The sequence below is a fragment of the Heterocephalus glaber genome, unplaced genomic scaffold, assembly GCF_053883595.1.
Source record: "Heterocephalus glaber isolate CG9 unplaced genomic scaffold, H.glaber_assembly_v1.0 deba00001662, whole genome shotgun sequence".
NCBI classification, from domain to species: Eukaryota; Metazoa; Chordata; class Mammalia; order Rodentia; family Bathyergidae; genus Heterocephalus; species Heterocephalus glaber.
In genome coordinates, this window is record NW_028258403.1 from 16,416,080 (window position 1) to 16,438,859 (window position 22,780).

General features: G+C 38.2%; 2 protein-coding genes across 9 annotated transcripts in view; one reads left to right on the forward strand and one right to left on the reverse strand.

The window, feature by feature from the left end:
- The first annotated feature begins 3,457 nt into the window (after window positions 1–3,457).
- Window positions 3,458–6,908, forward strand: Insm2 (INSM transcriptional repressor 2). Its single transcript, XM_004867554.3, has one exon. It carries the CDS (start codon window positions 3,967–3,969, stop codon window positions 5,629–5,631), a length of 1,665 nt encoding a protein of 554 aa, XP_004867611.1. The 5' UTR covers window positions 3,458–3,966; the 3' UTR covers window positions 5,632–6,908.
- Window positions 6,909–7,723: 815 nt separating this feature from the next.
- Window positions 7,724–22,780, reverse strand: part of Ralgapa1 (Ral GTPase activating protein catalytic subunit alpha 1) — a 228,736-nt gene continuing 213,679 nt past the window's right edge. For 4 of the 8 annotated variants that reach the window (XM_013066624.3, XM_087197118.1, XM_087197119.1 and 1 more), the window contains 2 exons: window positions 19,117–19,241; window positions 7,724–9,161 (listed from right to left, as the gene is read on the reverse strand). In XM_013066624.3, coding sequence (XP_012922078.1) covers window positions 9,013–9,161; window positions 19,117–19,241 — 274 coding nt within the window. In that variant the 3' untranslated portion in view covers window positions 7,724–9,012. Of the gene's footprint in view, window positions 9,162–11,102; window positions 11,168–13,330; window positions 13,456–18,393; window positions 18,537–19,116; window positions 19,242–22,780 lie in introns of those variants that run through there. The other 4 variants (XM_021246571.2, XM_087197115.1, XM_087197117.1 and 1 more) reach the window with 4 other exon arrangements.

Sequence of the window (22,780 nt, forward strand, 5' to 3'; positions counted from 1 at the left end):
GATTAGATTTAAGAGAGCAAGCCAAGCATGCAGTTTTAGATTTGGGAGAGAAAGTTGACTTACAAGTTCTTGGGGACCACAGGCCTCTAGTAGCTGCCATTGGGATCAACCTTTTATAAGATGTGTCTAGGTGGAAGTGACAGGCAGAGAAAGAGCAGAAATAATTTCCCTTTGAGTAATTCTCTAGATATCCAAGTGATCAAAAAGTTAGTCATCTGAGCCTGTCTTATTCTGGACCAGAAGAAATCATTCTCTTCAAAAAATTTCCCAATTTCTGAATTCAGATGTAACTTATTCTACAATTAGAGATAGAAAGCTTAAAATGTAAATAGCTTCAGAAATAATCCAAGCTGTGTGAGTTTTTGTCACAATATAGCAGATGAAGGTCCTGAGTGTTTTAAGGGGGAGTAGTTGTCAATGTCAAGAGAAACCATGTAGATAAAACAAAGACTAAATGCTCTTGTCTGACATTGTCCTACTTATCATAACATCTAAGTAAGAGTCGAGAAAGAAGTGTTCATATCTTGAAGGATGATCCAGGCCAGTGACAGCAAACTTTTTAGAGATTTCAAAGATATAGTCTGCTGTGGCACCCATGCTGTAGGTTCGCCACCACTGCTCTAGGCTTATATTTGAGTGAGGAGTAGGTGTTTAAGTTCTTTCTCTTTCCTACCTTTCAATCCTTAGTCTCTTCCCAAAGGTGTTCTTCAACTTGAAGACTGATGGCATGATGGGTGACAGCATGGTAGAAACTTGTCACCTTTCTGCTAGGACCAGATTTCAAACAGTTGGCCCTGGAGAATGCTACTTATCTGTACAATGCTCCATTTGGTGTTGCGGTGTCCTAGAGAAAGGGTTACCACATTCAACACCAGAAAGGATTTAAGGCAGCTTTTATATTGTGTGTGTGTGACTGATTACCAGAGTAATACTGTATATACTTATTGCAGAATATTTAACAAAAACTTTAAAAATCAAAACAACAAAAAGACTTAAAATTCCTACTAACTAGAGGCTATTACAACATTTTGGTACATTTTCTTCCAGTGTTTTACGGATTTTGTTCTTTTATAACTGAGCTCTCAATTATATACTCAACTTTACAACTTTCTGTTTTTTTGTTTTTTTGGTACCTGGGATCAAACTCAGGACCTTGGGCTTGAGAGGCAGGCGGCAGAACCACTGAGCTAAATCCCCAGCCCTGTTTTTGCTTAATTTTTTTTTTCTTTGGTACCGGGGATCGAACTCAGGTCCTTGTGCTTTCGAGACAGGCAGCGGAACCACTGAGCTAAATCTCTGGCCTGCTTAATGTTATGATATATGTACTTGTTCATGTAATTGGATTTTTATGGCTACCTAGTCATCTATTGTATAGTTACACTATGATTTACTCAAGGGAATTTCTGATTATTTACAGTTACAAATAACAGTGTGTCAAACAGCACTTTGCGTAAATCTTTGTTCTTATCTTGGATGTCTCACTTAAAAACCAATTGATTAAAGGTATATATTTTAAAAAGTCCTTTGTATACACTGTTACTCCAACTTCCAGAAAGACTGTTATTAAATTACATTTGGGGGCAAGGGAAAGGGAGAGCTATCAGAACTACTGGCTCTGGTAGAAAATATATGACAGAAGTTCTTACAAAGTACAGATGCCACTGGAGAAATGGAGATATTTTAAAGTATTAAAATTTTTACATCACATTTTCCAAATCACATAACACATTTGGGCCATGAAGGGAAAGGAAACTGAGAAGAATTTGAATTAAATGTTTTACGTAAACTGACATGCCAACATGTCCGAAATGATCAATATGGAAAAGTAAATTTACCAGTGTTATTAAAGAACTCAAATATTTTCTTTTTTTTTAAGACATGGTCTTACTGTGTAGCCCAGGCTGTGCTCAAGCTTGTAATACTCCTGCCTCAGCCTTCTTCGTGCTGCGATTACAGGTGTACACCACAACTACTGGCCTTCAAATATTAACTCAGAATATTTTTATTATAAAGTGTCAGGTTTATTTACTAATTTTGTATGATTTCATGCTATTTAATGGAAAACAACTGGGCTTTTAATCCATTAGTTATGAAATCACTTTGTTTGCTATCATCAGTACTTAAAGAAAGAAAATACAGCCAGGCATGGTTGTGCATGCCTATAATCTCAGCACTCTGTGAGGCTGAAGCAGAAGAATTGTAAGTTCAAACCCATTCCGAGTGACTTAATGAGACCTTGTCTCAAAATAAAAAATTACAAAAAAAGAGAGATACAGTTCATTTCAAGGGCCTGGGTACAATCCCCAGTATCAAAAACAAAAACAACAGAATTGAATTGAAAATGCGAGTGTGCAGTACACTTGGTTAAGGGAAGTATTTCTTTGTGATTATTTTGTTATATATGTATGTAGTATAAAACATACTTGTTGTGGGATATGATTAAGAAAAAATAATTCGAAGCCATTAGTAGTGGAAAGATTCTGGACTTTGGGATTAAATAGACCTGGGTTTGCATCTAGGCTGTGTGACTTGTACTAGTTACTGTACCTACTTTTCTGGCTCAATTCACTCACTGAGAAGAGAGTAATAATATCTTGAGTTCGTGTGTGGAGAAGAGATTACTTAAGCAGAATGCTTAATGCATAGGCAGTGATTAATTAATATGTAATTACTTCTGATTCTTCCTCCAAATAATGCCATCCATGTAAAGCAACTTCATTAATGAGAGGGAAGACTTTTATTGATGACCAGACCTGTTACACGATATTCTAGTTTTAAAAACACCTGAGTCTTTTTCTCCATTTTGGTTTAGTCAGGAGACTGGAACAGAGTTCTTCCCGATTCTCACATTGTACTTACCTATATACTATGGATTTGGGCAGTTGACTTTTGCCATATACTGTCTAATTATTCCATCCTGAGCAAGAACTTCCGGATCTCTTCTAGTTTCTAGCCGGCGCCGGGCACATGGCAGGGGCCTGAGGAAAATCTGTCGAGTTGGATCTGCAGCACATCTTCTGCAAAGTGTCGCTCGTGGTGCACAGGGAGGCAGAGGGAATGCTGATGCCGGCAGCATTTCTCACTCAATCTGCTCCATGCTAAACAGGCCAGGCAGGCATTAAGTCATGTCTCTGGGTAGCATAAGTGGAAAGTGTGAACAGAGAAACCACTTTACGTGAGGGCAGCGGAAAATTAGATCCCTCGCCGCCCCACTCGCGCTCCCCTTGGGGAGGGGGCACTTATCGGCCCAGCGCCGGCCCGCGCGTGCGGCGCCCGCGCTCAGAGGCCTGGCGGGCACGCACGCTCCGCCGAGAGCCCTTCTCCCAGATGGAGCCTCGCGGCGTCGCAGCCGCGCGGCGCGATCGATACTGGATGGCGGCCGCGACCCGCCGTCAAGTGCGGGCTCAGGGCGGGGACGCAATCGTCCGCCGCTCGCCGCGGCCTCTCCTCAGCCCCGCGCGGCCGCGGACGTTAACCCGTTCCCGGCTGCTGGGCGCGCTGTGGTCTCCAGCGCCGCCCTCCCGCCGCAGCGCCGGGGCATTTGGGCCTCAGACTTGGAAGGAGCCAGACTTGGGTTTGAACGTGGATTTTCTGTGTGACTGGGGGGCAGCGGAAGTCCAATCTGCCTGGCTGTGCTCGGGGCGCGCCGTGGGGTCGCCCGGCTTCCCACAGACGGCTGTGGAGACCGAGCCTTCCGGCGTCGTCGTACGACTGGCATGGGGCGCGGGGCCAGGGGCGCCGCGCGGTCTCCCCGAGCGAGACCCTTGGACCGGAGCCCCGCCCTTGGCACCCGCTCCCACTCCTGATTGGCCGGCGCGGTCTGCAGGCGGTCCGGCCGGCGTCTCAGCTATAAAGGGAGCCCGGGCATGACCGCCGCGGTGAAGCCGGTGCAGCTCTGGGGCTCGCCCGCTCCCTGCCCCTCGCGTCCCCCATCCTTCCCGGTGCCCGAGCGCTCCCGACTCCACCATGCCGAGGGGCTTCCTGGTGAAGCGAACTAAACGGACGGGCGGCTCGTATCGAGTGCGCCTCGCCGAGCGGGTCCTGCCTCCGCTGGGGCCCCAGGTGGCTCCGGCCGCCCCCGCGGAGGTTCCCAGCGCCTCCTTGCCCGGTACGGAGCACGCGAGTCCTGGCGCCCAGGGGCGGACGGCGGAGACGGCTCAGGAACTGTCTGGGTCACCCTGTCGGGCTGCGGGGGTGAGCCCGGGGGTGGGCGGGCAGGAAGGCGTGGAGTGGAGGGCCAAGGACACGGAGGGCCCCGGGCCCAGCCGCAGCCCCGTGAAGCCTGCGGGGGCCGAGCTCCGCCGCGCGTTCCTGGAGCGCTGCCTCAGCTCGCCAGCATCCGCGGAGTCCTTCCCCGGGGGCGCCGCCGTCTTGGCCACCTTCTCCTGCTCAGGGGCGCCGGCGGTGGCGCCTTCCTCGGGAGAGCCGTTCCTCCTGCCGCTCCGGGCGCCGTTCCCGGAACCCGCACTCCAGCCGGAGCCCGCGCTCCTCCCGGCCGCCCTGCACGGGTTGAAGCGCGCGGCCGCCGGCGAGCGCCGCGTCAAGCTGACTGCGGGCTGCGCGCCCGGACCAGCGGCTGCGGGCATCAAGAAGCCAAAGGCCATGAGGAAGTTGAGCTTTGCAGACGAGGTGACCACGTCTCCAGTCCTGGGCCTGAAGATCAAGGAGGAGGAACCCGGAGCGCCATCCCGAGGTCTTGGGGGCAGCCGCACACCGCTGGGGGAGTTCATCTGCCAACTGTGCAAGGAGCAGTACGCGGACCCCTTCGCTCTCGCCCAGCACCGCTGCTCCCGCATCGTGCGCGTCGAGTACCGCTGCCCCGAGTGTGACAAGGTCTTCAGCTGCCCTGCAAACCTCGCCTCTCATCGCCGCTGGCACAAGCCACGGCCCCAAGCCGCAAGCACAGTCTCCTCCGCCGACGGGAAGCCGCCTCTGTCATCTTCGTCCTCCCCGGACTCTGGCTCCATCGCGTCTTTCCTAGCAGAGGGGAAGGAGAATAGCCGGGCAGAGCGGACTGTGGATCAGCACCCGCAAGCGAAGGACAGCTCCAGAGAGGATCAGCACCAGGACAGCGACCCGCGCCGCGGCTTCCCGGTGCTCTCGCGCCTAGAGCCACCGCTGCCACAGGCTCCCTGCACCGAGGGAGTGTTGGGGCGCCAGGGGCCTGGGCCAGGCAGTGCGAGTGGTGGCGGGGGATCCGAAATCTTCATGTGCCCGTACTGCCACAAAAAGTTCCGCCGCCAAGCCTACCTGCGCAAACACCTGGTCACTCACGAGGCGGGCTCGGCTCGCGCGCTGGCCCCTGGCTTTGGCTCTGACCGTAGGGCCCCACTCGCCTTCGCCTGCCCCCTATGTGGGGCGCATTTCCCGTCCGCAGATATCAGAGAGAAGCACCGGCTGTGGCACGCTGTCCGGGAGGAGCTGCTCCTGCCTGCTCTGGCTGGGGCTTCTCCCGAAGCGCCGGGCCCCGGAGGGGCCCCTGATGGAAGTGCGCAGCAAATTTTCTCGTGCAAACACTGCCCGTCCACTTTTTTTAGTTCCCCGGGACTGACCCGGCACATCAATAAGTGCCACCCCTCAGAGAGTCGCCAAGTATTGCTACTGCAGATGCCATTTCGGCCTGGCTGCTGAGGTCCGAGAAACCAGGCTGGCCGGGTAGAAAACGGATCATGGGAACTTCTGTGGGGCTTTCTACCACTTGCAAGTTTTACACTTTCCTTCCCATGGTTTCCCTCTTAAGACTCTCCCAGTGGTGAGTGTCCCACCAGAGGAGAGCAGGTATGTATATGGCATAAACATTCATGGTCAAAGACTCTCAGCTGTAAATCCCTTTTACTTTCCCCACCAAAATAGGATTTCCCCCCTCAAAACTCTGGAGACCCTAACGAATCCTATATGATTTGTAATTCCTATGGAAAGTCACAGTGAATGCGTGCATGTCTCAATGTCTACAAAAGGTTCTTGCTACCAAAAGTGGTAGTCACATTTTTTTTTCCTCTTGAAATCACAGGCGTCTGTGTACTTTCTGTCTCAATGGGGTCAGATATCTTGCATTGTATATTCTGTGAATTAAAAGTTACGTGGTTGGTGCCAAACTTACAGGGGGGGAGAAGACTCAAGGCCTGCATCCACAGGCAGGAAATTTAAGAGGATGTTTGCTGCTCTTGAGGATGAGAATTTTCCCCCAAACCTTTTCTTAATTATATGTACCAGTCCAATCTTGCATTAGTTTTTGGAGGCAGGGAGGGTGCTATTTTACTGGAAGGAGACACCCTCCAAATTCTTTAGCTATTTTGTGGGCAGTATTCAGGAAGACTGAAATCTGTTTACATAGCTTTTTGAAAATACTGAATTTGTTTCCTGAAGTTTGTTTTTAAGGTTTCACCTACATTTAATGCTTCTGTTGTAAATCTCATAGTGTATATTATGTATGAGATTATGTTCAGCTTTAAAAGATGTTAATACCTGTAATACACCATGGATGAATGGCAATTCACTCAATATTCAGTATTTTCTTTCCAGCAGCAACTTTTGAATTTTTTGGTAAACTGTATTCAGTGTACTCTGTATCCATCCCCTAATACCGAGTTTGGGGCACTGGCTGAGCACTGCTTGATAGCTCAGATCTGTAAGATGCTTATCACCAAATAAATGTACATAGATTGTGCTTTTTGTTCTGTATTTTTCTTATGAGTCGGTTGAACATATTTTCAGAGCCACATTTCTTATCTCCCCAATGCCAGTGATTCTAATGCCTCTTAGAATCTTAGGACCCATTTAGAATACAAAGGCAGGAGATACATTTTGCAAATCAATGTAATGGTGCAGAAATGCAATAGGAAATTTTCCTCTGAAGTATAGTGGCAAAAGGAAGAATACATTGTCTAGAAGGATACTCCCCCCACAAAAATGACAGAATATATATATATATATATATATATATATATATATTTTTTTTTTTTTTTTTTTCTTTTGGGGGGGTGTACTGGGGATCAAACTCGGGACCTTGGGCTTGCAAGGCTGGTGGCAGAACCACTGAGCTAAATCCCTGGCCTGATAGAAACATATTTTAAATATTTTCTGTAAGAGCTGCTGAAGTGTTATTTGAAGATGACAAACATTTTAATGGTATTTATTTCAACATTTCAAGTTGGTATTTTCAGCCCATTTTGTGATGTATTATCAATTCATTAGATGTTTAAAATAAAGAGAAAGTACCTTAGAAACATGTAAGCAGTTAAATTTTGTTTTTTAAAAATTTTTCCATCTTAATGGCGGGAAATTGTCTATAATGTTTAATCTTGCTTCTGGTTATTTCTTTACCCATTTGTTAACAGGAACTTTAGTTTTAATTAGAAGAAAAAAATTAAGCACACTCAAAACTGTTTCAGAAAAATTTGGGAGATTTCTGAAAGTATTAAACAATGTGAAATTTAAGAAATCAGAGAAATATGTGGCTGATATAAACTGATGCTTTAAGGCGGTGCCCTGCGTGAAATTTTTGGCTAGCACTGGTGAAGATGTAAAATTTCTTATGTTTTTAAAGCTGTGGTAGGATCTTTGAGAAGTAGGTTGCAGTGTATCCTGAAAAGGGAATTTAATTTTTTTTCACAATTACCCAAGATAACCTAAGTCTATGCTTCATAGGTCACTAATAGTCATAATAGCTCTGCCTATTAAGTCTGAAAATTATAAAATATAGAAGAAAATAGTGGACAGGAAGTGATAGTAAGAATATTTTTATTGTTTTATTAAATACTATGTCATCTTTTTTATCCCTCCCCATTGTTACAAATTTGTAGACACTACATGAATGATGATACATAATTTATATTCTATGGTTTGCTGGTATGATGTATTTACACATGCAGTTGGTACTGATGTCATGCTATACTTCCTTAGGAGATGCCCAATTTAAAAAAATGTGAGCAGCTTATCTACTAGAGGAAAATGCTTCCAGAGAGTGGAATGTATACCAACTTGCACCTGCAAGTTCAGTATGAACGATATTAGATTTAACTTAGACTCCTGGGTCATGTTCCCTTTTCTTTTTAAATAATACATATAATTGGAGCAACGTATTCATATCAGAAAAGTTTTTTTCTCCTTCCCACCATCTTATTTTTGGTACTTAAGGAAGAGTATAGATACACAGCATCTATCAGCCAATATTAATGGGCCACAATCTCAAAACAAATAATATTTAACAGTGATAGCACTTAAAAAGCAAAGCATTAGAAAATTACTTGGAAGCTAAACAAATCAAGGTTCAGCAGTGATTTTTCTAATTACTTGATATGCATGGAATCATCTACATAGTCAGGAAATGAGATACTGCCTTGAGAGGAAAAAGGTAACATTAAGGGGTCGGGGATTTAGCGCAGTGGTTTTGCCGCCTGCTGCGCAAGCGCGAGGGCCCAGGTTCGATCCCCAGTACCAAAAAAAAAAAAAAAAAAATGCCAAAAGGCAACATTAAAATTCTTTCAGTTGGAATTTAAGATGCTAAATGACCATTTGATTTTGAGTGTTTTATTTTTGTAACATAATCTGTACATATCCTGTTTATTAACAGATCTGTAACTTTAACTTTACAAATGCTTAAGTTTAATTTTACGTTTGTAAAAAATTATATATTTATTGAACCATAAAGCTGTCAGGGGGTACAATAAATAAAATGAGACTATCTGTCCAACCGAATTTTGGCTCAACATTAATCATGAAATTAGAGGTAAAATTACTTAAGATGTGAGTATCTAGGAAGGTAAAGAGCATAGAATAAAACTCCACCCCCTCAAAAGATGGCAGTTTGGAGTGTAGGGGGAAAAAAATGAAGTGAATAAATATCCCAAATCTAAAATATTAAGTTACAAATTATTTAAGTCCAGTGTTTTCTCAAATAAATGTACATGAAGGAACATGCATGGCATGGCAGATATGAAGGCCTGAAGGGGTTAATACTATGTTCGTGCTAAGGTGGCTACTGCTGATCACACTGTTGGGCTGCTTGTCTCCTTAGGATTTATTGGCCGAGCCAGAGGAACGACGCAGCTTCATGGACATGCGGCTTTTGCTAGTTCGAGGAGACATTGGAGAGGCCAGGTCAGCCCCATCTACCTGCGTTGCTGTGAGAGCTTCACTGGGTAGGATCTCTGGGTAGAAGCCTGTAGGAAACAGCAAGAACATTAACACTGTCATCCAGCCTCTCATCCCATAAGAAAACAACCTGTCTGCTACTAATCTGGAGTGAGAATCCCAAGCCTAAAGGAAGTCTTTTGAGAAAAAGAAAGCCCCATATGTTCTACTCACAGCAGCCTACTAACATATTTAAAGTCCAGTGATCTGGTGGGTCATGTCATCATATTAGCAAGAAAGCACCAATCATTATCTCCAGAGTCAGAACCCTGGAAAGAGCAATGGGAAGCAAAGTCTTTGGGCTAGAAAGAACAGGGGTCCAAAGCACTTCTGCCATGCAGGAAAAGGAGCAGGAGAGAAAGACCAATTTCTGTCTCTAGGGTTCAGGTATAACCAAAAAGGGCCTTCATTACTCAAACTGGAAGAAATCGGCACTTAACAGTTCTAAACAAGTTTCAAAGAACTACTCAACACTTATGAGACCATCATACAGCCTAGATATTTAAATTAGATTTTAAAAGGAGGGAAGATCATAATTCTTATCTCAAAAATCAGTCAAGAAAGATAAAGTGACCTCAGATACTATGTTAAAAGAGGTAAGAAATGCTTGCTTTTACCTTCATTAAATTTTGCCGTTACACTGTAGATAACCAGTAAAATTAGTAGATATAGAATTTTAAAGCAAGCAGCGTGGTGGTGGACACCTGCAACCCCAGGCTGTGGCAGGAGGATCACCACAAACAAGCAAGCCTGAGCCACATACTGAGTTCAAGGCCAGCCTGAACTACATAGACTTTGTCTCAAAAAAAAGGGCCAAGGATTTAGCTCAGTGGTTCTGCCTCCTGCCTCATAAGTGCAATGTCTCAAGTTCAATCCCCAGTACCAAAAAAAAAAAAAAAAAAAAAAAAAAAAAATTAAAGTAAGCAAAGCACATTCAAATAGGAAAAGCCTTTGTGTCACTTACACAGTATTTTTCATCTCTATACTTTATGAATTATGACTCTACAATATACAGCAACAATAAAGAACCTTGCACATAGTAGGCTCTTATGAGTAAATGAGTAAGACATTAAGGAAAAACCCTTCAGAAAAAAACCTCTACAAACTAAACAAGGAAATTTAAATTGTTTCTACATATTTAAAGGTACTTTAATCTGCATTTTTTCTGGGTTTAAGTACATGAAAAAAATGGGGGGGGCATGTTTTTTTGAGACAAAGTCTTGCTATGTAGTTCAGGCTGGCTGTGAACTCACTGCATAGCTCAGGCTGGCCTTGAACTCTTGGTAATCCTCCTGCCTCAGCCTCCGAAGTTCTGGGATTACAGGCGTGTGCCACCATGCCTGGCTGTAAAAAATTTAAAAAAAAAAATTTATGTCACACATACAAAAAACCCACACAAGTTGGAGGCTTAAACTTCTTATTTTAAGGAGAGACTTTTGGCATATCTGTTAGGCCATGCAGTACCTCACTGACACTTCAAATTATGCTAGCACTTTTATATAATGAAACAATTGTGCTTAAATTGAAGTTATTAATATTTCTAACAAAAATGTTCAATAAGGAGCGCAGAACTGTATCTAAATTAAGAATATACCTTTGTAGAATACTCAGCATTTTTAAGGTCAAATGTTATAATTAGAAACATATATGTACATTTCCAAACATGTTTTGTCATTTATAACCTATATCAACTGCCTTCCTCAAAGTGACTTCTCTACCATTTTTTTTCTAACTGAAATGAGGCTGACCTTCTAAATAAATGAAGAAAATAATAGTTTTGTTCAGTTTTACTCTTCCTGAAGATCTTAATTGGTGCATACTGAAAAACTTATAAGATTATAAATCCATGGCCCATTTAGGGAAGCCCTGCAGATGGATGGCAAAAGGAAGGTGAGGAGCAGTAGCTCATGCTTTTCTGATAATGAATAATATTCCCGGCCATCAGGAGAGGCCTTCCCATGGCTGTTTACCTTGAGGCGGCCAATGGTTTCTAGCGGAGGTTTTGGGAGGAAGAGAACTATCACTGCATTTCTTTCTGTGTTGTGAATGAAGAAATGGAGTAGCGAGCAGAAGTGAGAAAACAAAAGAGAAGATAGGTAACAGATATGAGAGACATAGTGCAGAATTTTACAGATATTAACTGAGAAGCAGAGAAGAGTGATCAGGTTTTTATTATGAAATATAATTGAGCATGCAATGAGTTAGGGTGATGATGTATCACAACTGTCAATAGTTTGTACATTCAAATGTTATACTTACCAACTAACAAGTTCAAATAGGAAAAAAGAAAAGAAGAAAAAAAAGTCTATGAGAGATTCTATAAACATGTACTTTTTAAAGTATTCACTGTATTGGCAGCATTCAGAAAATTTCTAGAGATGCACTGTCTACTATGGTAGTTATGGGCCAGGGATTTAGCTCAGTGGTTCTGCTGCCTGCCTTGCAAGCGCAAGGACCTGAGTTCGATCCCTGGTACCAAAAAAAACCACACACAAAAAAACAACACTCAGCTGTACTATGGTAGCTATAGTCACATTAAATTTACATTAAATATAATTAAAACTCAAAAATATCTTCCTCTCAATTCTTCATAAAAAGACCTCCAAGAAAACTTACTTAAGGGCCAGGGAGTTAGCTCAGTGGCACTGCACCTGCTTCGTAAGCACAAAGTCCTCAGTTTGATCCCCAGTACCAAAAAAAAAAAAATTTACTTAATAGCTATTTCTTCTATTTCCATCCAAAATTTTTTTTCTTCTTCTTCTTCTTCTTTTTTTTAAAAAATTTTTCTTCTTTATACCTATTCCTAAAATCTTTTCTCTTGCTACATTTTTTTTTTGGTACCGGGGATCAAACTCAGGACCTTGCACTTGCGAGGCAGGCCCGGTGCCTCTGAGCTACATCCCTGGCCCTCTCTCATTACTTTTAATAGTAACAGTAAATCAGGGCCAGGGATGTAGCTCAGTGGCGCCGTACCTGCCTGGCAAGAGCAAGGTCCTGAGTTTGATCTCCAGTACCGGGAGAAGAAAAAGGAAAAAAGTAAAACAGTAACAGAAAATACACTTTATCTTTCAGGTGCCTGGGTGGATATCCTGGCTTTATCACTTTAAAAAGAACCAGCACCTCCTCCATGTCTCTCTTATTGCCTTCAAATCAATAAAATCCTTCAGCCAATTAAGTCAAATCAGGCTTTTTATAGTATGTGGTGAACAGTTATTCATGTTTTGGCAGATGCTATTTATGGTTATATATTCAATATACCCAAACTCTACAAATAATTATGTAGGTAGACCTCAATTTTAGATGTAAAGAATAGAAATATTTACATTTCATTTCACATGCTATTCTGCCTAACTACTGATTTATACTACTGGAGTCAAACAATGCTAATTTATTTAATTACTTCTATTAATATATCCTTAAGTTTAAAAAGTATCTACAATTCCTATATTTGTGCCTATCTGTTACAAACATTCTTAGAGTGATCACACAGGCTGTGACTATAACTTGACAGTATAATACACTGATTCATATTTTGTACATTGATTATAGTATATAATTACAAATAACAAGTTGAGTATGACTTTAGGGATCTATACATACATTATAAAAAGAAACTCAATGGATTGTTTGTACTGCTTCATGACAAGCAGGACCAGTTTAAAACTACTAAACTTACTGGGTGGAGTCTTTAAAATATTGTAACTTTGAAGTCAACTTTACCATACTGAACTAAGAGAGAATGTGAATGTGTTAGAACACAGGCGTGAACTAGAGAGTTGTAAGTTATATGCCAACTCTGTCACTTTATTAGCTCTTTGCTGTTGGGTGAACTAACAAGACATTTTCAGTTGTGGGATTAATGACTCATTTGCAAAGATCTTGGCATGTGGTAGATACACAGTAAATGTAGCTACTGTATATAGTGAAGTTATTAAAGAAGAGCAAAAGTTAAGAGAATTTGAATACAAATAGGTAATAGATTAGAAAGAGAAAAAAAGAAAGGGATAGAAACTAAAAATATTTCTGAAGAAAAAGATCAACTACGAAATATTACTCAAATGTGGAGAGCACAACATACCCTTGGGTTTAGTTTTGGGAAAAATAAAAAAATCAATTCTCTCTCTTATCTTAGTAGTCCTATAAAATATAACCTTGTATTAAAGGTTAGATTCCTAATAATACGTTAGATTCCTAAATAATCTTATTGCTTTAATATTGTTAAAGGAGTTGATAAGTGATTAAGATTAGCCTGGGTAAGGGCCAGGGATTTAGCTCAGTGGTGCTGCTGTCTGCCTCACAAGCACAAGGTCCTATGTTCGATCCCTAGTACCAAAAAAAAAAAAAAAGATTTGCATGGGTAGAGCAATGCATGTCATAAAGAAAACAATAACAGAATTTAAAATGAAATAGCATAGAAATACAGGTAAACAAGTGGTTTCATTTTAAGATATTCAAAACTATTGTTACCACACACTTAGAACAAATCAAGCTTGTTATATTCTATCTCCTTACAAATGAGAAAACTGGGTGTAGGACAGATTAATTTGAGTTCATGTGGATTACAAATGGCAGGACTATGATTTAAATCCAGATGTCTGTTTTCAAAGTCCAGATTTCTTCCCTGACAACTTTAAAGCTATTAAAAAAATATTTTTCAATGGGTAGGAAAGGTAGAACACTCAAAATAAAAATCTCTAACATCTTTTAATTATAAATATGACAGGCTATTGGGCTATCTCTCTCCTTTCTATCAATAGCAAAAAGGGGATAAACATATTTAGGGCAAATGAATAATTTTAATAGTTAAGATCATGCAGGACCGGGGATTTAGGTCAGTGGTTCTGTCGCCTGCCTCACAAGGTCCTGAGTTCAGTCCCTGGTACCAAAAAAAAAAAAAAAAAAAAAAGATCATGCACGCTGAAGTTAGACAGGCCTAGGCTAGAATACTGGCTTTACTAAGCACCACATGATCCTGGGTAAATTTTCCTAAAAAACAATTTCATAGAATTTCTATGAAGACTAAACAAGAGTGCCTATACAGTACTTAGCATAGGGGCTAGCACTCAGTAACTGCTCAATTATTACTTTATTATTTTCACATCTGAATGAATGCTTTCTGTGGAAACTGAACCTAGTAATTATTGTCACAGAAGGTTAATAGACGCTATTTATGATCAGTATTATTTGCCTCTTGGTCAATAACATGTAAGCCAAATTTCTAAAGTCAAAGCACTAAATAGAACATATTTGATTACCTCTTCAAGCTAATATATAAGGATGAGTAATAATCTATTTTTAAGAACATATTAAATGCATTTATAGCCCACATTATATATTAAAGGAAACTGACTGTCCTACTGGTATTTACAAATAATACTTAGGATATTTATAAAATAACAGGGCCGGGGATGTAGCTCAGTGGTGCTGCTGCCTGCCTCGCAAGCACAAGGTCCCAAGTTCAATCCCTGGTACCAAAAAAAGCCCCTTACACACACAAAATATATATATATATATACATATATATGTATATATATATATATTTATAAAATAACTATCTTCTGAAGAGCTAAAATATTTTCTTTCAGATCATTTCATAGCCTGGGAAGGAGAGGAAAGTTTAAAATAACTTTTATTTTATTTTATTTTTTGCTACCAGGGATCCGAACTCAGGCTCTTGCGCTTGTGAGGCAGGTGGCGGCACCACTGAGCTAAATCCCCAGCCCTAAAATAACTTTTAAAGAAGGACACTAAGCTTAAAAAAGTTACCAAAGCAGTGGCAAAAATTGGATGCCCCATCCTACTCAAAGATTAAGAAAGACAGATCTAATACCTATTTATATGGCAATGCAAATTTTGCAAAATAACAGGACGACTGAGGTTAGAATGAAGGTAGATTAGATGCCACCCTATGTATTCATAGTCACTCTGTTTTTGACAGCATATAAACTATTTTGAGTCATTAAGTTAAAAATATTTTCTTCCTATTTTTATTTTTTTTTCTTTCCTTTCCTGTGCTACTGGGGATTAAACCCAGGGCCTTTGTACTGAACTACATTCCCAGCCCTTTCATCCATTTTTTATTTTGAGACAGGGCCTTGCTAAATCATTAAGTTGTGCAGCGTTGTAATTCTTCTACCTCAGCCATAACATTTCTTTAAAGAGAAACTTATTACATTTTCTAAAGGTAACCACAGAAAGTGTTATATGTGTACAGATACACACACACACATATGTGTGTATATATTCATGTATGCGTATGTGTATATATAAAGAGAAAGAAAAGGGAGACAAGAAGGGGGAAGACTGAAACAGTAAACCCTTTAATTGTTAATGAATTAAAATCTCTAAGTCTGTCTGTTGAAAAACAACCCATAAAAAGGTATCTCCTGGTATTACAAATAACTCTAGATGTACTACATAATAGAATTTGGAAAATATTTTTGGCTGCTACAGTGAAAAATCACATAATACTAAAAAATTGCGTTGTGCTTTTAATTTTGAAATTGACAAACCACTAATATTTACTGTATACTTTCAGTAAAATAGAATCCAATTTGTTGGCATTCTAGAATTTTATTACAAAAAAACCCCCACAATGTTGAAAGATAATGTAACATTTGAGAAAGATATAAACATTTCTGAACTACTGTTATCTGGCCAGGAAGAGTAGTGATTTCATTTTATGGTTAGAAGAGGTGTTACAAAGACACAAACAGTTTAAGAAAACAGTCACTATAAAACATTTGATATTTTCCACATTCATATATTACTGGGTTTTTTTTTTTTTTTTTTTTTTTTTGTGGTACCAGGGATCGAACTTGGGACCTTGTGCTTTCAAGGTTTCAAGGCAGGTGGCGACACCACTGAGCTAAATCCCTGGCCCCTATTTTCCACATTCATCCCTGACAAAGATAAAGGGATTTTTTTTCCTGTAGTTTTTTTAAACATAAAGGACAAGAAAAATCTAATAATATTTTAATGTAGTTATGGAAGATCAACAAAGTGTGACATCACAATATTTCCCTCAATGACCTTAGGGATAAAAATAATTTCCCTTAAGTATCAGTCTACTGCCACAGACAGTACATTTGAGAAAATACAATTATGAAATTTATGAATCAATTATGATACACCAAAATCTTTCAGATTTAAATAATACTGAAAGTTCTATTAAAAAATCTTTTGGATTTAAATGTAACCACAGTTGGTACATTACTGTTAACCAGGAAGTGGGTTTTAGATCATCTTGAACCAAATTAAGTAAAAAAATTTAGAAAATAGTTTGTATTTTTTTGCTCAGGACTGAGGCCAGGACTTTGAACATGCTAAACATGCACTCTACCACTGAGCTAAATCCCAAGCTTCCCAAAATAATCTTTTTCTATACTATTGCACTGAACAGAAGTATATATAGGGATGGTTAGAAAGACTATAATTATCATGCTGGCATTTCTTTATAACTTAATTTCAAATTATGGCACTAGTATTGATTAGTATTACTTTATATACATAGGATATATATACAATATCTAAAGTTGATTCTCAATTTTAAGTATGAATCCATTTCCTCAATATGGCAAACAAATTTTATCCTATGTTTAAAAAACTCCCAATAAACTACATACTATTGCAACATTTTTGCAAACTAGAAGTCAGTTCTAAATTGCTATTATATGGCTTATTTCATGCATTCTTGAATCTCCCTCTGACATAAAACTTTATAGAACATTCTGTATTTACAGGGTAGAAAATGCCAAGAAAGGCAACACTGGAAATAAATGGAAGAAAAAAACTATTCAGATACTGTAATGACTTTGCTACTGTAGAAGTATATATTTCATTGTGTTGAACTGAGAGCCACTCTGATAAAAATTGTTTGCTGTAACTATTAAAGTCTACAAAAAACCCATATATATAAATGTATTAAATTAATACTGCTGCCATTATTTACAGGCAAAAATACTCTAGAGTGTATGTCTCTAATGGATCTAAAGGCAAAAACAGTTTTTGAAAACTGGAAAAAATTAACAGCACAATATAAGCTTCATGTTCAAATTCATATTTTTATTACTATTTAAAAGTCTTAAATAAGACTATTAATAATACTTAAATAGGACTAGTAATAAGGATGTAAGTCTTGTTTTAAACATTGTGTAGAATAAATTAATAAGAATGCTAATACATTAAAAATGACGCCAATAGAGCCTGGACTTGGCTGGTGTGGGATCCTTTACTGACTATCTCAGAATGTGAAAATACAAAAAGAAATTTTAGATTACAAATATGAAAGGCTCCAGCTGGTAAACAATTACAACATTAAAACTGAATAACCTTTATAAATCTAAGAGGAAAGTTAGTTCAAATGTCCAAAAATAATGATGTACTTTTCAATTGTGAAATTTATGACTTGATAAGTATTAATCATATTTATTTTAATATGGTCTGATATTTTATCAGAAATTCTCTACTGTTAAACAATGACATCACTAAGTGTACTTAGTTTCTTTTTGCTGTTCATAAGTTTACTTTCAATATCTTTCACCTTCTTTCTTAATGTCAAACTGATTTTTAGATGGTGTCTGTCCATTAAAGCAAATCTCACATTTGATCTTATTTTCAAAAGATTCAACCTAGTCTGATGTGATTTCTCTTTGGTAGGTCTTTTATATTAATTGAAAGGGACCTAAGTTTTTTGGTAAAATTATTTTTTAATGGCAAATTAATGATGGCAGGAATAGAAGCTTTAATTTTATTAACTAAACCTCAATTGAGAATTACAGTAATTTCTTTCCCAAATAGATGTTAAAAAAAAGTGCTGTACCTTTTAAACATTTAATATAAAGAAAATGTATTTAATATAAAGAAAATTTGAAGGTTTATTATGAGTAACTTTAGATTATGTTCTCTTTTTCCTGCTTCCCTTTGAACACCATTATAATAGTCATCTTTGTATTTCAGGTGCCTAGTACAGTGCAAGGTGCACAGAGAATAACCATTTAGTGAGTTAACATATTAAAAAACAATGCAACACATTACAAAATACAAAGACACACCACTTCAGTTCAATAGTACTATTCTTTCATGCTGAGAAACAAACAAACAATAAAGGGTCAATATAACAAGGTGTAACTAGTTTCAGCCAAGGGGTTCTATTATTAGTTATTTTAATCCCCAAACCATGTTAGTGTTTCATGCAGACCTGGATTAGTATCATTCTAAAAAAAATTTAGTGACAATTTCTGAAATGTTTAGTATGAACCAGGGAAGTGTTAAATTTGCTTGCTGCCTGAGTTATAAGCTTAGAGCTTGCTAATTTTGAAAAAAGGAAATGGGAGGAGAACAGAGGGGTGTTTTGGTTGACACTTTGTCTTACCTTCAGATAAACAGAACTGATATTTAATGATCTAAAGAGGGAAAATAAATGAAACAATCATAAGGAGTGCAAGATATTACAGAATAGGAAGGCCATGAGTCATTTATTTTCTTAATGATTTCTTCAAAATTAGGTAATTGTATTAATGCAGTACCCTCTTAATCTTTAAATATTATAACATAACTTACTATATTAATTACTTTTAAATGTAGATCAGTTTAGCTTTTCTGAGAGAGAGAGAGAGAGAGAGAGAGAGAGAGAGAGAGAGAGAGAAATGAGATTGAATATTCTTGGCCATAAAATTTGATCTTCTAAAGTTGAGAGTGCATGTTCAACTTGTGTTTTTCAGATACTTCAGTAACAAACCCATGAGACTTAGGGTTATTACTAGTTCAGATAAAATGTGGTGCTATTATTTTTATGAAGATTGTTGTCTTTTTAAGGAACCATGTTTAGGTAAAAGAAAATATAAATCAAATTTATAGGCCAAATTCAAATAGTATTTATATTTCAGCAATCAGAATTTTATTCAACCAAGGTTTTAGAACAAAAGGGTACTGCATTTCAAGTTCCAATCACAACAAGTAACTAATACCTTCTTTTTATCTTACCGGCATCAGATGGTAAATGATGGTAGGAAGCTGGAGAAAAAACCTGTGCTGCAAAATCTTCAAATGTTGTTGGTTCTAAATGGTGCTGGACAATTGTTTGCAGGTAACGTGCTCTCTCCTCATAGCTGATTGCCTTCTGTTAAGGATGAACTTAAATGCAGCTTACACTGGAAAGGAAGAGGTCTCAGCCAAAAGGACTACTATAGTTTCTAGAACATTACTTCTTAATAAATCATTCACTAATCATTCTTATATTTGATTAAAAGTATGGCTATTTAAAGCTAAAGATACTTAATATAAGTTTACTCATGATACCACTCACTATAAATTTCAGCTTACCAGGGAGACATTTATTAGAAAATAATTAGAATACTAAACTTCTGAAAGAGAGAACAGTTTATTTAAGAAAGGATTCAACAGCTATCAGTCAGCCTAGGTGCCTCTTGTTAATCAGCTTCCATCAGCAGATTTACTCTCAAAGCCACACAATAAATATTATGAGGCTTCTTAAAATACTATGTCCAAAACTCTGTATTTTTCATTTGTAAAGACTTATTGTGCAAAATTCCTGCATATCTTCTTCGTTTTCTAAAAATCCCTGCAATTTCTCAACAATTGCTCTCATTTTGAATGGAAGAGTACTGTTGCTATAATCCTCGAATAACTCCATGTGGTTAAGATAAATACAGAGCTGAATCTGTATGTCAGGAAAAAATACCCAGTCAATTATAACACTGAAACAAGCAGGAATATTTGCAAAGAGTCCACAGGACTCCTAAATACTGTCTAACAAAGCATCTACAGGGCACTGACACTGACAGAAAAATACTGTACTTCCTTTTCACCACATTTTCTTCTCTGATATTATTGACAAGCAACCAGTACCTTGAAGTGTTGTTGCTTTTGAACAACCCACTCCAGGCTTCCTGTTTCAGCAGGTCTGATTGTGCTGTTAGCACAGAGAGGGCGAGAAAGAGAGAGAATATTTCTGTTGTTCAAGAAAGCAACTATGGAAATGGCTGTCAAAATGTAGAGCAGCAGGCAGCAACATACAATTATCAGGAAAAACTCACATGCTGACTTCATGTCATATAGTTCCTGAACTGAGAAATCAGTTAACCTTTCTTCTACAACTTTTAAAAGTTTTCCTGCTGTACTCAGTGTGCTATGTTGACATTTAAATAAGGATAATAAAAAAAGTACAGAAAGATTTAAATAAGGATAATAAAAAAGTCTATTGGTTCTTCTGTCACTGACTTTTTCTAAAACTCATTTTAATGTTTCCTTCTCAAAATACCTTACCTTTAAAAAATTGCCATTTATTATAGCTGTATAATTATAGAAATTATACACTAAGTCTATACAACTCAGACTAAGAAAAATAATTTGAGAGGAAGACAATTTAAACTGTTAATTCAACTGGAGATACTATTGACAGTTACATTTATAGAAGTTAGTTAATTAAGAAGGAAAAGTCTAAGAATTAAAGGTAAGACTATAGCATATTCATTATGAATTTGCCTTTGATTTTGATATCTTTTGCCCTTTAAATGGTTTGTGTACTCTTCTTGTATTACAATTTATTTTATGCATCAAATATTGAATAACTTGAATTCCAATTCCCTGCAATCCATTATTTTCAATTCTGTACACTGGGGTTAAACTTCAAAAGAATTTTACTTCTGAAATGGGTAGCAACAGGACAACATGTTATATTAAAATGACTGGTGGTAAGGATTTTATAGAAGGATAACATAGTCATTTTTGAGTCCAATTTAACATAGAAAAGTAATATAGCACTCTTTTAAAGAAGGTATATGGTTATAATGGAAGAGGATGAAACTGATGGTTCAATCTAAATAATACCACATATCTCACAACTTGTTGGAAAGTACTTTTTTCATTGGGGGAGATTCACAGCTGCCGAATTTTCTGCAGTTAATAGAGTCCTTTGATTCACAGCAGTGCCCCTTGTACAAAAAATACTGGCCTTTGTGTATTACCAGAAACTAATTTTCTATTTGGCTGAAAAGGGAAAAATGGGGTTATTGCTTCTCCCTCCTACAGAGCTTTTCATTATGCCTGATGCACTCAACTTCTAAGCTCTTCTGAGAAAAAAAAAATAACTGAAGAGGCAAGAGGTAGAAAAATGAGCTTGTTAGCACATTAGAAGTGAAGTATCTTGGTGGGCCCTAGAAATTCCCAGTGGTGTGTTAACTTATCACTCTATGCATGCTGGCACTGATAGTCTCCCAATTGATCACTCTCTTTTCGCACCAAAGGTGCTGCCAGGAAGCAAAGGCTGAAGGCCCACAGGAGAACAGTCTGCTATCAAAACAAGCTGTTTTTAAAAGTCTGCTTGAATGGGTAAAACGCTTCATGAAAAGTAGGGTGGAGACACCTACCTGCTTTGAAAATGCTCTACTTTCAGAGGGCCTATAAATGAAATATTTTACTTTATCTTATTATATTTAGAGTTTACACAAAAAATTAGGCAGAAAGGAAATGTTATTATTTAAAACAAGGACACTTCCAATGTAGTAAATTTATCAGTGCAGAAAAATGATTATCTAAATAAAATAGATTTTAAAGAGTAACTTTACTTTGCTGTATAAAAGGTTTATAAAACTAAGAAACCCTAATATACAGGTGAACAAAACTAAAATTATCCAGATATAGCATTTTTATTTTATATAAAAACACAAGGTGTTTAATAAAATTACAATAAATCTCATTAGTGAAATATTTCTTAAGATGATTTTTAAAAAGTTCAGGTCTAAGTGGCAGAGTAAAGGGAAATAACCATTAATGGTTGATTTTTAAATGAAAAACTAGCACTCATCACATATTAACACAGGCTAACACCAAAGTTTCTTGTAGGGGATTAACTTCAGAAAACACTGTTAGCTTGGTAAATAATTACTGTCTAACTAACTCACCTTTGAAAAGCTACATGTTCTTTATAATTTTCTAAGTTTGATGTAGTCAAATAAATAACAAAAACAAACTAACCCAATGCATGGTATATGTGCCTTTCCTTTTTTTTTTTTAACTTCAGGAAACATACTAAGGAGCTATAATAAACTCTAAGTACTTAAAACCATAGCCCTAGGTCACAAGGTACTTCTGTGATTGTAATGATTATAAACTTTCACATAAGAGCTGTTATCATCTGCAATTGTAACCAGAATCTAAAGTAGTTAATTCCTATATGTCCTTATAATAGGTGAGATGGTTACTCCTTAACTTAAAAGGTAGCACTCTAGGGAAGTTATTAGTACCTACAAATTGAGTGGAATACACAAACTTGATGGCTAGCAACAAGAGGATAACTCAAGCTATATTCCTGTTGTGAGTGTTGCCAATACCATGAAACTTTAAAAAATTGGAATGGTTAAGATGATAAAAAGGATAAGGTAAACTAGCAAAATATTCAAAGCAAAAATTTAAAATACATATTTAAGTTGAATTGAGATGGTTTCTGTTATAAATTTAAAACTCAAGCTAAAATTAGCTATAAAAACATTTGATAAGGGAGACTTTTAGCTGGTAGGAATCTTTAATACAGAACTAGCCAATCAAAGGAAATAACACACAGGTGCTGCAATCACAGCAATATAATTATCCACTAATCCTCTTTCCTCCTTTCTGCAAAAGCAGAAAA